A 15,664-nucleotide genomic window follows, 5' to 3' on the forward strand; every position below is an offset into this window, starting at 1 on the left:
GTGCTGGGGTTACTGGTGCTCCACCATGTTGGTCTCCTGTGAGTGCAGTTCTTAAATGTAGGTTGGGAAGTGAGTGCCAGGGACAAGTCTGGGGGCCAAGCTCCCTCAACTCACCCTACTTCCCCCACAAAAGCAGTTTCTTTCTGGGGGGGACTTTTGTGGAAGCTTCTCAGTGCGCCCAGGCACCCACTCAGGTCCCACTCACCAACAGGATTTTCTGCAGCTGTTGGCTGTTCTCCACCACTAAGACATTCACGTTGGCGTGATTAATGACGTACTGGCAAGCCTCGGCCGAGTTGGTGACATAAATACCAACATAGAAGCCCCTGGGGACACAGGACATGCTCCAATAGTACACTGACTCAGTGCTTTTGGAAGAACTGAATCTTTTTTTTTTTTTTTTTTAAAGAGGTTTTGGTTTGGTTTAATTTTTAGGTATGTGGGTGTTTCGTCTGCTTGTCTGTCCGTGCCTTAGATGCCCGGAGCCGGAGTTACAGTGGTTGTGAGCCGCAATGGGGCTACTGGGAATCCAACCTGGGTCCTCTGCAGGAGCAGCCCACAACTCTTTCTTAAAATAACATGTATGCGTGTGGATGTGGCGGCCCATCCCACAGTGAGCCCATGGATGCCAGAGGAGGAGGGGCCAGCGGGTCTCTCCTGCTACACTGTGGACCCAAGGGCATGGAAGCAAGGTCCTAGGTTGTGTGACTGGTGCCTCTGTCTGTTGAGCTACCATCCCCCCAGCCAGTGCTAGTGTTTCATGAAGGTTCTCAAAACTGAGCACCGGAAGGGCTTTAGCCAGCTGCTCTGCTGGGCTGTGACATTTCACAAGGACCATCACTTTGTGGGGACATCGTCCCCAGCCCGGATTAGGGACAGCAATTAGAGCGCTGGCCACCCTTGCAGGGGGTCCCCACTCAGTTCCTAGCACCCACATGACTCACAAAGGGGATCTGATCCCTTCCCTCCTGTTCAAGCCTCTGTGGGTATCTGCACTCACCTGCATACACACATGCATATATATGCACCCACACTTGTGTACAAGTCCTTAAGTTTTTATTATTATTATTTTAAATTGTATGTGCATTTGGTATTTTTGCCTGCATGTATATCTGTGTAAGGGTGTCAGATCTTGGAGTTACAAACAGTTCTAAGCTGCCATGTGGGTGCTGGGACTTGAACCCAGGTCATCTGGAAAAGCAGTCAATGCTCTTAACCGCTGAGCTATCTCTCCAGGCCCCAAATCCATGCATTTTAAGAAATCGTTTTTGAAAAGAAAGATAAGGCCGAGGCCACGGGTGGACCTTGGCTTCTCAGTCAGGTTTTGTGCTGAGCAGCTGGTAGCAGTGGTCCGTCAACACAGGGGACCGGAAGGAGGAACATACCCAGCCAAGATGGAGCCCAGGGCAGCAATGATCCACTCGGGGGAGTTAATGCCCAAGATGCCAACACTGTGGAAGCGTTGCAGGCCCAGCTAGGGGAAACAAAACCATAAGAAAGATGCCGTCAGCTCTTGACACATCAACTTATCAACTTCTAGTCAAGCTCTGATCATTAGGAGGTGGAAAACAAAAAAACAGAAAACAAAAAACACAAACTGAAAATCGAGCCAGGTGTGGTGACGCACACCTCCCGAGGGCTGGGAGGCAGAGGCAGGCAGATGGATGGGAGTTCGGGGCCAGCCTTGTCACTGCAAAGTGACTCTAGGACAGCCAAGGCTACACAGAAAAACCCTGTCTCGAAAAACAACAGAACAAAATTAAAATTAAAAAAAAAAAAAAAAAGGAAAATCGGTAAAAAGTTGCTGGTTAGCCTGAAGTTGGGGTGCAGTGAGCCTCTCTCACCTCTCTGGTTTTGTTTTTGGTTTTGGTTTTTGGTTTTTTGAGACAGGGTCTATGTAGCCTTAGCTGTCCTGGACTCGCTTTGTAGACCAGGCTGGCCTCGAATACACAGCGATCCACCGGCCTCTGCCTCCCAAGTGCTTGGGATTAAAGGCGTGCGCCACCACACCTGGCTATTTATTCCCCACCTGCTTTGCTTCCATTGTGATGAAGTTCCCATGGCATGGAATTCACTGTTTAGCCATTATTATTTTTCCAGTGGGTAGGTCAGGGGCAGGAAGCACATCCACTTAACTGTACAGCCATTTCCACTGGCCACCTCTGGGACCTCCGGTCTTCTACATGTGAATCCCTGAACCCGTCAACACAAACTCCATCCCTCCTCAGGCCTTAGCACCTACCATCCTACTTCCTGATGCCGTGGGTCTCGTGGCTCTAGGAACCCCTCGAGAATAAGACCCCGCAGTGTAAGAACCTCTGTGTGAGGTTCCCATCACTGAGCATCCTGTCCCCCAAAGTCCCTCCCCCTGGGGACCTATCAGATTCCCCCCCCCTTTTCAAGGCTGCATACTATTCCAATGTACAGCCATCACACTTCGTTTATGTAGCAGCACTTGGCACTTGGAGTTGCCTACCTCCTGCTGCTGTGAACAGTGCTGGGGTGGATACAGACCCTTGGTCTGGATTCCTCTGAGCATATGGTAGGAAGAGGAAGTCCCAAGTGGTCTGCTGATTCTGTGTCTGATTCCTAGGAAATGGGTTTGAGAGTTGTGAGTTGTGTGCCTGTGCATGTGTGTGTGTGTGTGTGTGTGTGCACCAAAAGTGTTATTGCTCACATGACCAGGTCTGTCTGGGTGTGTGGCTGGGCAGGAGCCCCGGGCAGGACCTCAGGCATCTTCCTCCTGTTGCTCACTGTGTCTCTGTGTTGAGACAGGTCTCCCACTGGACCAGGTGCTCACTACCTCACTCAGGCCAGTGAGCATTTGGGATGAGCCTTTATTCACCCACTGACTGGAGGGATGTAGGAACACTCAGCCGCTGCTGGCCGTTGACATGGGTTCTGGGGGATCGGTCAGGTCCCCTGTGCTTGCAGGAAAAGGTCCTACCTAGGCTGCACTGCATGGGCCCCGTCCACACCCCTTGTATCTTCTCATACAAAGTCTCCATGATTCTCCCCTGGAGGTAACCGTACAGGCCAGGCTGCTGGCCAGGGAGGCCAGGAGCCACGCCCCTTCCTCACCTCTTCCTTAGCTGTAATTGTGTAGGGGGGGTGTGTGTGTGTGCGCGCACTCGTGTACGTGGCTGCGTGTACATGCACACAGCTGCCCACAGACACCAGAAGAAAGTGTTGGGTCCTGGAGAATTAGAGATATAGGTGGCTGTGAGCCACTCCACCTCACTGAGGAGAGGCAAGCTCCTGCGCTCTGGAAGAACAGGAAGAGAGTTCTAAGCTGCTGAGCCTCAGACTTAAAAAAAAAAAAAAGTCACATTTATTCACTGTGGTGGTTTGAATGAAAACGCACATAAGCCCATAGGTGAGTGTCTGGTCCCCAGTTAATGGAACTGTTTGAAAAGGTATGGGTGTGATGGAGAAGGTGTGTTACTGGGGTGGGCTTTTGAGAGTTCAGAAGCCCACAGCACATCTAGTATGCCTTTTTTTTTTTTTTTTTTTTTTTCCCTGCCTAGCTCTCAGCTACTGCCTGTCTGCTTCCTGACACAACAATCCTGGGCTAACCCATCTGAAACAGTAGGCCAGCCCTAATGAAATGTTTTTCTTTATAAGAGTTGCCCTGGTCATGGTGTCTCTTCACAACAAATTACCAGTGTCTATAGAAGAAGTTGGTGGTACCAGGGTTGGGGTAGTGCTGTGGACAGGCCTGACCAAAGCTGCTTGTGAGATTTCTAGATGGCGAAAGTGGTCATGGGACTGTAAATGGGACTGACCGGGCTGCTCTAGTTGGGTCTTGAAGGACAGTCGTTCGGGAGACTGCAGCCTGTGGAGGCCCAGCTCAAGAGGTTTCAGAGGGGACGGATATTAGCAACTGTATATTAGCATCCTATTTCTTAGGATATTTTGGCAAAGAATGTGGCTGCTTTTTGCCCTTGTCTGAGAACCTGCCAGAGGGCTGAATGAAGAGTTTTTGGATTCATGGCTTTGGCAGAGGAGAGCAAGAGAGTTGGGCTTTGAACAGTATTGAGACTGTGATTGGCTAGGTGGACTTCTGGTGTTGGACTGGATGCATCTATATAGCCACAAGCCTCTGGGACCCAGGGGACCCGTGGGATGCTGTGTTGAATGAGAGCAGCCCCCATAGACTCCTATGTTGCGGTGCAAGGTCCCCAGTTGGTGACACTGTGTGGGAAGGATTAGGAGGGTGTGGCCTTGTGGAGTAGGTGTGTCACAGGGTGGGCTGTGAGGGCCAAAAGTCCATCCCAGGTCTAGTTCTTGCTTTTCTGCCTCCAACTTGCCCAAAAGATGTAAGCTCTCAGCCACTATAAGTGCCGTCATGCCCCGCCCCCCCCTGCCCCCCACCCCCCCACCATGATGATAACGGACTGATGAAACCTCTGAAACTGTAAACTAGCCCCAATTAAATGTTTCCTTTCATAAGTGGCCTTGGTCGGGTTGGAGAGATGGTTCAGTGGTTAAGAGCACTGTGTGCTCTTCCAGACGTCGTGAGTTCAATTCCCAGCAACCACATGGTGGCTCACAACCATCTACAACGAGATCTGGTGCCCTCTTCTGGCCTGCTGGCATACATGCAGGCAGGATATTGTATAAGTAATAAATAAATAAATCTTTTTTTTTTTTTTTTAAAGTTGCCTTGGTCATGGTGTCTCCTCACAACCATAGAAAACTGAGTGAAGTTTTATTGTGGCCCAGGCTAGACCTTAGGCTCCTTAGCCCTTCCTCCCTTCACTTCCTGAGTAAGGATGACAGGTGGGCACCACCACACCGGGTTTATGTGGTGCTGAGAACGGAGCCCAGGATTTTGGTGTGCCAGAAGACCACTCTAGCCACTGTGGCCCAGCTCAATTTGTTTTGTACCTTTTGCTCCTTTTCTGAGATAGGGTCTCACCCTAAACCCAAGGCTAGCTTAGAACTTGGGAGCCTCCTGCCTCAGCTCCCTGGAGGCTGGGAGACCCCCCCAGAGTCTCCCATAACCAACTTGAGGAACCACTACTTTGGAATGACCAAGCAGGAGTTGCTCACCTTGATCAGCGACCTGGCTGCCTTGCGACACGCTTCGTAGAGCTGGCTGAATGTCAGGATGTCCCACTTCTTGCCGTTCTTCGAGGCTAGGATTGGGTAAGCGCTGAACCGCTCGACAGACTCCTGTAACAGCTCGGGGATGGTCATCGGGGTCTCGTGGCCTGGCCCATGTTTGGACAGCCTCAGGAGCACCTCTCCATCACAGTGACTGCTCCACAGCTTGGGAACGGCTGTAAGAGTCACAGGGCTAGCTGCTGGTGCTGGAATGGAGCTGGGGGCTCTGTATATACTGGGACAGCGCTGTACAGCTGAGCCACAGCCTCATCCCTCACAGGCATTTTCAAACTTTTTTTTTTTTTTTTTACATTTATTTATCGATGTGTAGGAGTGATTTTGCTTGAATGGACACTGTGCACCTGCAGTTCCCACTGAGGCCAGAAGAGGGCGGTTGTGAGAGTTTTAACCATGAGTGGCCTCTCCACTCCCGCGGAGCTTTCTGTCAAATGTAGGGAGAGGCCGTGGGTAGAGAGGCTCACCACCAAGCTGCCGACCTGAGTCCAAGCCTCAAGCCCTGGAAACCACACTGGGGAAGGAGAGAATCAGTTCCTGCAAGTTGACCTCTGACGTCCCATATGCACCCACCCTCAAAAACAAATAAATGTATTTTATTTTTGTTTTAATTTTTTCAGAGAAGACAGGTGTGGTGGCACCTGTTTGTCAGCTCAGCGCTCAGGAATTCCAAAGTTCAGGGCTGGGGCTAGGGGGAGGCTCCATCTGTGAGTGCTTGTGGCGCAAGCCTTTAATCTCAGCACTCGGGAGGCAGAGGCTGGCAGATCGATGTGAGTTCAAGGCCAGCCTGGTCTACAAAGAGTCCAGGACAGCTAAGGCCACACAGAGAAACCCTGTCTCGAAAAACCAAAAACCAAACCAAACCAAACAAACTAGGCCTGGTGTGGTGGCTACACAGACTAAGCTTGTCTTAAAAAACAAACAAAAAGAGAGAACCACTTGCTCTATACCATTTTGAGAATTGCATGGACTGTGGTGTTGGGGGGAGGGACCTGGGGTTGGTTTTTTGTTTTTTGTTTTTTTTTAATTAAAGGAGGATTCATAGCAGGATTAGTTCTCACAACTCTTAGAGCCAAGCTGCACTCCATGCGCTGGGACCACTTTTCCTGTTGCTCCCTCGGGAAGCAGGGAGCAAACTAGGAGGAGCACATGGCTCTTCTATCTCAAAGCCCATCCCTGTGACGCACTTCCTGCAAGCACCTCTCGTCCACTCCCCCAGCAGCAGCACCAGCTGCAGACCAGGTGTTCAAAGGCCCCACCCCCACCGTGAGGAACAAGGCTCACTTAAATCACCAGGCTTGAAGACGCCGTGTTCTCATAGCTGAGCCCAGGTGTGTTGTCTTTCACTGTAATAGAACCTCGGAGGCTGGGAGGGTTAGAACAACAACAAGAAAGATAACCTCACTCCCAGTTCGAGGCTGGGTCTAGCCTGGTCTACAAAGTTAGTTCAGGACACAGCCAAGGCTACACAGGGAAACCTTTTTCAAAAAAAACCAAAAACCAACCAAACAAACAAAAAAACCAAAAAAACAAAAAAAGAGGGCTGGAGAGATGGCTCAATGGTTAACAGCACTGTCTGCTCTTCCAGAGGTCCTGAGTTCAATTCCCAGCAACCACATGGTGGCTCACAACCATCTATGATGTGATCTGATGTACCCTTCTGGCCTGCAGTTGTATAAACAGGCAGAACACTGTATACATAATAAATAAATAAATCTTAAAAAAAAAAAAAAAGAAAGAAAGAAAGAAAAAGAAACAGATTACCTCACAGTCCTGGGGCCTAGGAACTTGGAAATGAGTCTGTCTCTAGTGGGGTCCTTGGACGAAATTGAAACACATGGTGAACGCAGACAGGCAAGCTAAGCACCCACGCACATAAAATAAGAAATTTAAAAGACTATTTCTTTGTTGTAGGATGTTTTTTGTTTGTTTTTGTTTTGGGTTTTTGGAGACAGGGCCTGTCTGTGTAGCCTTGGCTGTCCTGGACCCGCTTTGTAGAGCAGGCTGGCCTCGAACTCACAGCAATCTGCCTGCCTCTGCCTCCCGAGTGCTGGGATTAAAGGAGTGTGCCGCCACACCCGGTTTGTTGCAGGATGTTTTAAGCAGGACGTTGGCTCTGTCTTGTAGCTGTCGCTTTCACTCTCATGCAGGTTAACAGGGGCAGAAAGGATTTCAGAAAGTACAGTGTAAGGAGAAAAAGAGTGCCAGGCAGCTCCATGCTGCAGTGAAGGCTGGTGCTGGACGGGGCTGCAATTGTTCCGATTAGCCTGTGCAGTGGTGCAAGCCTGTAATCCCAGCACTCGGGATGCCAAGTGAGTCCAGGACAGCCAGAGTTACACAGAGAAACCCTCTCTCAAAAAAACAAAACAGTACAAAACCAACAAACCAACAACAAGTGTAGCAATTAGCTCCACCTGCGCAGAGACGTAGGTGAGGACCCTCAGGGCAAAACCCCACCCAGCTCAGCTCCAAACTCCAGAGTGAGCACTGGGGTGTCTATACTGGATAAACAGCTGCTGTGGCTGCTGCTGCTGCTCTGTGCGGTCCAAGGGGGCAAGCCCGACCAAAGCTTGTTGCGCCGTTTACACAGTGCTGCCTTCAGATGGGCAAGGGATGAGAGAGAGAAGGAATTGTGGATTCTTCTTCCGTGGTTTCAGAGAGATGCTGAGGCCAGGCACTACACCGTGGCGGTGGTGGTGGGGAATCCTGTTTCCTGCATCAATTGATGTCAACTTGACACAAACAAGAGTCTTCAGAGAGGAGGGAGCCTCCTTGAGAAAATGCCTCTGTAAAATCCAGCTGTAGGAGCCGGGCGTGGTGGCGCACGCCTTTAATCCCAGCACTCGGGGAGGCAGAGGCAGGTGGATCACTGTGAGTTCGAGGCCAGCCTGGTCTACAGAGCGAGTCCAGGACAGCCAAGGCTACACAGAGAGACCCTGTCTCGAAACACACCCCCCCCCAAAAAAAGAAAAAAAAGCAAGCTAAAAATTAAAGGCCAATAACGAGGGCAAAGAAGACAACAGTAAACGGAGAAGAACTAGTTAAAAATTCTCCGCTAGGGGCTGGAGAGATGGCTTGGAGGTTAAGAGCACCGGCTGTTCTTCCAAAGGTCCCGAGTTCAATTCCCAGCAACCACATGGTGGCTCACAACCACCTATAATGAGATCTGGTGCCCTCTTCTGGCAGGCAGGCACACATGCGAGCAGAATGTGTATAAATAATAAATAAATAAATATTAAAAAAAAAATTCTCCACTAGCCTCCATCTCAACCCTGTCCCCAGAATTTACTGCCCTCATCTCACCCTACTTAATATTTGCTAACCTCGGGCCCCCATTCACCTAAAAGGTTATCTATTGTCAGCCTATCACTTGATAACCAACCGCTGTGTGCTGGGTTCTGCTTCTGTAAAGGGTATTTAAAGGCTCAGCTTTTGCAGGACGAAGTCTTCCATCTCCTCGGAGCTTGGTGGACCCCAGTGTATTTGTTTAATAAAGTTCCGGGAAGTGAGCTTTCTGCTTCTTATTCCTGCGGCCATGCCTGCTGCCACATCTCTCGCCATCACAGGCTCATCCCTCTGAACCACAAGCCAAATAAGTCCTTTGAGTTGTTTTTGGTCTTGGTATCTTATCACGCCACAGAAGGTACCCAACACATTCAAGGATCAGAGGGGGTCAGAAAGGAGACAGACAGCCACAGAGAGACCATCAGCATGGATGTGGACTTAGGGCTTTAGGGGCCAACAAATGGGGTGCGCGCGTATGTACATGCATGTTGGATAGGAGTTTCCTCTGAGATTAAAACACTCCATAAAGGGACTGGACAGATGGCTCAGAGGTTAAGAGCACTGGCTGTGCTTCCAAAGGTCCTGAGTTCAATTATCAGCAACAACATGATGGCTCACAACCATCTACAATGAGATCTGGTGCCCTCTTCTGGCCTGCAGGTGTACATGAAAGGCAGAGCACTGTACAAATAATACGTAAACCGTAAAAAAAACCCAAAAAACCAAAAAAGCCACAAAACTCCATCATGCAAGAGACAATTCATAACCTTAGAAAGTAAATAATTCAGAACCTTTGAGAAGTCTGACAAGATTCACCAGCCCCTGCCTCTGTGAGCTAGTTGGTTTTTTTGTTTGTTTTTTGGTTTTTTGGGTTTTTGTTTTTGTCAAGTTGATACAAAGCTAGGCATGTATGGGAAGAGCAACCCTGACTGAAAAAAATGCCTCCATCAAATTGGCAAGCAGCAAGCCTGTGGTGCACTTTCTAGACTGGCATAGGAGGGCCCAGCCCATTGGGTGTGGTGCTGCCCTGGGCAGGCAGTCCTGCAAGGTATAAGAAAGGCAGGCTGAACACGCCATGGGAAGCAAGTCAGTAGGCAGTACTCCTCCAGGGCCTTGGCTTGAGTCCCTGCCCTCATTTTCCGGGATGGTGGATGGTGAGCTGGTCGGTTAAATAAACCCTTTCCTCCCCTAGTTGCTTTCAGTCATGGTGTTTATCACAGCGATACGCTCCCCAGGTGAATATAAGTTGTAAGGACTGCTAAGACACTCTCAGAGAAAGAAGCCAAGCTGCCTGCGCAGAACGCTCTCCAGCCTGACTGTGCACTGGGCTCCCGGTTCCCAGCTTTCTGAGCTGTCCCTCATGCCTTGGTGATGCAGCTGTCTCTGAGTCCTTTCTGCTCCTGTCAGTGACCCCCTCACCCATACGCCTGTCTGCGACCCCACTAAAACTTATTGGTTCGCCACGTTGGACTTTGCTGGTGTCCATACTTTGCTCTGCTGTGGTTTCCCTACAGACAAACGTGTGGCATCTCTCCAGGGAGCCTCTTGTCACACAATAGGGCTGAAGAAGGTTTTTTTTTTGTTCAGGTGTCTCCAGGAAAAGCACCACACAACCAACAGTACTTGTGAGCGTGTATGTGTGCGTGTGTGAGTGTGTATGTGTGTGTGAGTATGCGTGCATGTGTATATATGTACATGTGTACGTGAGTGTGTATGTGTGTGTGAGTGGTGACATGTGTATATGTACATGTGTACGTGAGTGTGTATATGAGTATGTGAGTGTGTGTGTGAGTGTGTATGTGTACATGTGTATGTGTACATGTGTACGTGAGTGTGTATATGTGTGTGTGAGTGTGTGTGTGTGTATGTGTATGTGTACATGTGTACGTGAGTGTGTATATGTGTGTGTGAGTGTGTGTGAGTGTGTGTATGAGGGTGTATGTGTACATGTGTATGTGTACATGTGTACGTGAGTGTGTATATGTGTGTGTGAGTGTGTGTGAGTGTGTGTATGAGGGTGTATGTGTACATGTGTACGTGAGTGTGTATATGTGTGTGTGAGTGTGTGTGTGAGTGTGTATGTGTGTATGTGTACATGTGTACGTGAGTGTGTATATGTGTGTGTGAGTGTGTGTGTGAGTGTGTATGTGTGTATGTGTACATGTGTATATGTACATGTGTACGTGAGTGTGTATATGTGTGTGTGAGTGTGTGTGTGAGTGTGTATGTGTACATGTGTACGTGAGTGTGTATGTATGCATGTGTATGTATGCATGTGCGTACATGTGTTGATGTTCATGAGTATGTTTCTGTATGTACACTGTGATCATGTGCTTCTGTGTGTATATTTGTATCTGTGTATATCTATGTGGATGAGTGTGCATATGTGTGCACATATGTGTGTATGTGCATACCACTGAGCCATCTCTCCATCCCCATAAAATCTTTTTCCTTTTTTTCTTTCTTTTTTCTTTTTTTCTTTTTTTTCTGTTTTCGAGACAGGATTTCTCTGGTTAGCCTTGATAGTCCTGGAAACCAGGCTGGTCTCGAACTCACAGAGCTCCGCCTGCTTCTGCCTCTCTGAGTGTTGGGATTAAAGGCATGAGCTACCGTGCCCAGAGTAACATCTTTTTTTTTTAAAGTGTTTGTGTGGTTAGTTAGTTGGTTTTTGTTTGTTTGTTTGTTTGGTGTTTGGTTTTTGGTTTTTGGTTTTTTTTTGTTTGTTTGTTTGTTTTGTTTTTGAGACAGGGTTTCTCTGTGTATCCTTGGCTGTCCTGGAACTCACTTGGTAGACCAGGCTGTCCCCGAACTCACAGTGATCCTCCTGCCTCTGCCTCCCAAATCCTGGGATTAAAGGTGCGAGCCACCATCACCCAGCTTTTGTTTTGTTTTGTTTTGGTTTGGTTTTTTGAGACAAGGTTTCTCTACGTAACCTTGGCTGTCCTGGACTCACTTTGTAGACCAGGCTGGCCTCGAACTCACAGCGATCCCCCTGCCTTTGCCTCCTGAGTACTGGGATTAAAGGTGTGCGACACCACGCCTGGCCTCCTGTGGTTAGTTTTGTCAACTGACACTATTTAGAATCACCTAAAAGAGAAGTCTCAGGGTGTGCGAACTGAGGTGGGTAACACCGGTCCTGGACTATATCTGGAGTGGGCAGAGCAGCTGAGCTGAAAGCTGGCATGTATGCAAGCTCTCTCTGCTCATGGCTGTAGATGTCATGTGACCAGTCGCTTCAAGCTCCTGCCTGACTCCCAGTCACAGCGAGTGGTACCACGGGATGGGGAACTGGTAAACCCTTCCCTGCAGGTCAGCTTTGTCAGGATGTTTTATCACAGCAGCAGAAACTAGGTAATATGCAAATGAGCTTCCCAAATGGCAAGTGATTTGTGCTGTGCCTCCTGACCCCTAGTTGTCACGTGTGACCTAAGTGGCCAGACCCCAATCTGCTGACCACTTGCTGTGTCATACCCGACCAGGAAGAAGGTAACAGCCAGAAGAAGGTCTGGCATGCTCAGCCAAGACAAGAGGTGTCTGCCCTCTCCCCACGGTGCTCCCCCCCCCCCCCCCCCCCCGGCCCATCACAGACCTGGGGTGGCATCCGCGATCCTCTCCTGCTCCTCCGCCTTCTTCTCCTGAGCCATTGGGCTTTTTAGCCTTTGCAGGGTCACAAGAAGCATTCGTCACAGTGCTGCACGGCCAGGTGATGAACCAAGAAGGAAACAAACAAATTTGGGTAGAACAGTGGGGGGCTCAGCTTCCGTCCCCTGCTGAGGGCATTCAGTGGTGAGGTTTCAACAGAGACTTCTCTGTCCTCTCTCCTCCTCCTCTGTTCCTTCTATCCCTCTTTTCTTTTCTTCTTTGAAATCATTATTGGGCCAGACAGACAGCTTGTAGGTAAAGGCATTCAGCGTCAAGTCTGATGACCTGAGTGCAATTCCTTTGGACCCACACGATAAGGGAGAACTGACTGCCCCAAGTTGATCTATGAACCACTCCCCGACATACACACACAGGCACAGATACAATAATAATAAAGTTTTCTGTTTGGTTTTTCAAGACAGGGTTTCTCTGTGTAGCCTTGGCTGTCCTAGACTCGCTTTGTAGACCAGGCTGGCCTCAAACTCACAGTGATCTGTCTGCTTCTGTCCCCCCTCCCCCCTATCCCCCGAGTGCTGGGATTGAAGGCAGGCGCTACCACACCTGGCTAATAAAGTAATTTTTAAAAGTCTGTAACTAGGCATCGGGTGCGTGTCATCACCACTGCTCTCTGGAGGGCTGTCATCTCAGAGTTGAGGGAAGCTGAGCAAAAAAATAAGCTCTCAAAACAAACAAACCAATAATCAAAACATTTTCATTTCTCACAAAGTTAAGAATATCATAAACAGGCTGCGTGTGGTGGGGCACGTCTCTAACCCATCGCTTGAAAGGAGGAAGCAGGTGGAACATGGTGAGTTCGAGCCACGCCGAAGCTACATATAGAGTTCCAGGTCAGCCAGGGCTACACAGTGAGGCCCCATCTCAAAACAAAACAAAATGTAGTTCAAATGCAAGGGTTGGGGGTCGGGGCGGGGGGGGATGGTTCTATGGGTAATCGTGTCCTGTGCAAGCACAGGGATTGGAGCTTGAATCACCCACATCCACGAAAATCCCAGGTGTGTTGGTGTGTGCACCTGTACTCTGAGCTCTGGAGAGGCAGAGGCAGGGGATTGCTGGGGCTCACTGGCAGCCATCTGACCCACTCAGCAAGCTCCTGGTTTTATGATGACCTCTGACTTTCACATACGTACACAACATCCTTTACATGCAACAGACATTGTAGAACCCAAACAATGCACATTGCCACAGCACCACGTGGAGCTCAGGGTGGCCCTGGCCAATCACCTTGGTTTGACTTGGGGTGTCTGTTGTTTGACAGCGAGTTCTGCAGGTGCTGTGGCTGCAGAAGGGCCCTGCTGTGTTCAGCTTTTATGTGGGTCTAGGAACCTGAGCTCAAGCCCTCACGTTTACTCAGCAAGTACAGGAGGGTCAGGAGTTCAAAGCCATCTTGCCTCCACAGGAGAAACTAAACCCCCAGCATTCTCTAAGGGCGCCCACGCAGGGATCCTCTCGGGGAAACCTTACCAAGCGTCTCTCTTCACAAGGTGGCACTCTGGCCGATGTGGCCTGGTGTCACAAATGGAGACATCTGATCACCGAGGTATTTCTCCTTGCACAGAGTTGGTCATCGGTGAGTCGTTCCGGAGGCCTGAGTGTATGCTTGTCCCTTCTTGCTCTGGTCACCCCCTCAGACTGACCAGGGTGATGGTGATGGTGGTGATGGTGGAGGGAGGAAGGAAGGCAGATGGGTTTCCTACCCAACAGAACTTCTACTCCATTCGGCCTTCTGGAACCTTCTGCTCAGTCGACCCTTTGTGACATCACTGGCTATCCTCCCCTGCACCTAGCCTCAGGAGAAAAGTGCTTCCAGGGAAGGGGATCGTGGGCCCCCTCACCCATCACTCGTACATACATCTTTCATCCAGTCACCAGTGTATATACTTATCTACCTATTCACCCGTCAATCATTGATTCACTCACCCACTCATCTTATGTTTGTATGTGCTTGTGAGGTGTTTGTCTGTTTTTTACAGGATAGAAATAGAAGTGAAATCAGACAGGGCCATTCCATTACCCATGGAGAATCCTAAAACCAAACCAAACCAAACAATCAAACAAACAAACAAACAAAAAAACCCAACACACCAAAAGCTACCATTGTGGTCTGGAGCTGCAGCCTAGTGGGTAGCACGAAAGTAGCACACACAAGGTCCCAGGTCCCGTCGCAAGCATCACATGAATTGAGCATGGTGGCACATGTCTGTCATCCCAACCCTGGGGAAGATGGGCGCAGGAGGACCAAAAGTTCAAGGTCATCCTCGGCTACATGCGGAGTTCAAATGTAGCCTAGGCTACATGAGACCCTGTGCCTCAAACAAAACATGCATTCACCCTGTGCAGTAATCATCACCGTCAGGCTCCAGAACCTTCCAAAGTCTTCCTCCCTCCCATTCCCCCTCCCCTCCCAGGGACCCACCATCCACTTTCTATCTCGGTGACTTGTTCTAGGGGCCTGCAAGAGGAGCCCTGGGGTGTGCGGCTTCGTCTGGCATATTTCATTGGGGCAGTGCGTCATCACAGTTCCTCCGGATTCAGGTGGGGGTCCTATCAGAATGCCCTCTCTCAGACCGGAGAGCCCACACCCTCCCTCCCACGTCAGTGAACGTGGGCTAGGAGCTGCTGCCCTAGTGTGAATGTGGTTATGTGACATCTCTGAGTCCCTTTCTCAAATAGTTTGTGGCCCATGCCCAGAAGGGGGACTCCAGATCACATGGTCACTCTATGCTTAGTTTTTTGACACAGGATTTTATGTGGGCCAACTGCCCTTGGGACACTGAAGTCTCTCCAGCCACCAGGTCAGAGCCCAGAACTTTGCCACTAGCTCTTTGGGGACCAGTGCCTTGGGAGTCCCCTGGCTGGTGGGACTTAGGCAAGATTGCTTCTGCCTCATCTGTCCTTGTCCCCCAAAGCTAGCCTCTTGCAAAATGGGCAGTGTGGGGCCGGGTGGTGGTGGCGCACACCTTTATCCCAGCACTCGGGAGGCAGAGGCAGGTGGATCACTGTGAGTTCGAGGCCAGCCTGGTCTACAAAGTGAGTCCAGGGTCCAGGGAAGTCAAGGCTACACAGAGAAATCCTGTCTCGGGGAAAAAAAAAAAAAAAAAAAAAGGCAGTGTGGGCCACACAGCCATCACGGCCCTGGCTCATGGAACACAGTGATGTCACAAGGGCTGCACACGGACTGTTAGAAGGGAATGTTCTGGAGAGCGTCCAGTCTGAGGGGCTGCATGTCCCTCTGCGGCTAGAGCGGGAGGTAGTGACAGAGCTGGACAGGAGTCACCACTTTGCCCTACCGAATGAGAAAGGAGAGGCAGCCTGTTGAGGAGAGTGGGCTGAAGACTGTATACACCCCATGCCAGGGAACGCCTGGCAGCAGTCAGCTGGGTGAGAAAGAAAGGTACTGGCAAACCCTACTCTTTTTTTTTTTTTTTTTTTTTTTTTGGTGGTTTTTCAAGACAGGGTTTCTGTGTGTAGCCTTGGCTATCCTAGATTCACTTTGTAGACTAGGCTGGCCTCGAACTCACAGCGATCCGCCTGCCTCTGCCTCCTGAGTGCTGGGATAAAAAGGTGTGTGCCGCCTATGAAAACCCTACTCTTT

The 15,664-nt window shown here is 49.8% G+C and overlaps 1 protein-coding gene across 1 annotated transcript in view; it reads right to left on the reverse strand.

Moving 5' to 3' along the window:
• LOC127183595 (long-chain-fatty-acid--CoA ligase ACSBG2-like) overlaps nucleotides 1-12,053 on the reverse strand; it is a 30,025-nt gene extending 17,972 nt beyond the window's left edge. The window contains exons 1-4 of the mRNA XM_051139688.1: nucleotides 11,999-12,053; nucleotides 5,056-5,285; nucleotides 1,386-1,474; nucleotides 206-326 (exon numbers count right to left, since the gene is read on the reverse strand). Of these exons, the coding sequence (XP_050995645.1) occupies nucleotides 206-326; nucleotides 1,386-1,474; nucleotides 5,056-5,285; nucleotides 11,999-12,053 (495 nt within the window). The remainder of the gene's footprint in view (nucleotides 1-205; nucleotides 327-1,385; nucleotides 1,475-5,055; nucleotides 5,286-11,998) is intronic.
• Between the last annotated feature and the right edge of the window lie 3,611 nt (nucleotides 12,054-15,664).

This window comes from Acomys russatus, chromosome 31, assembly GCF_903995435.1.
Source record: "Acomys russatus chromosome 31, mAcoRus1.1, whole genome shotgun sequence".
In the NCBI taxonomy this organism is placed as follows: Eukaryota; Metazoa; Chordata; class Mammalia; order Rodentia; family Muridae; genus Acomys; species Acomys russatus.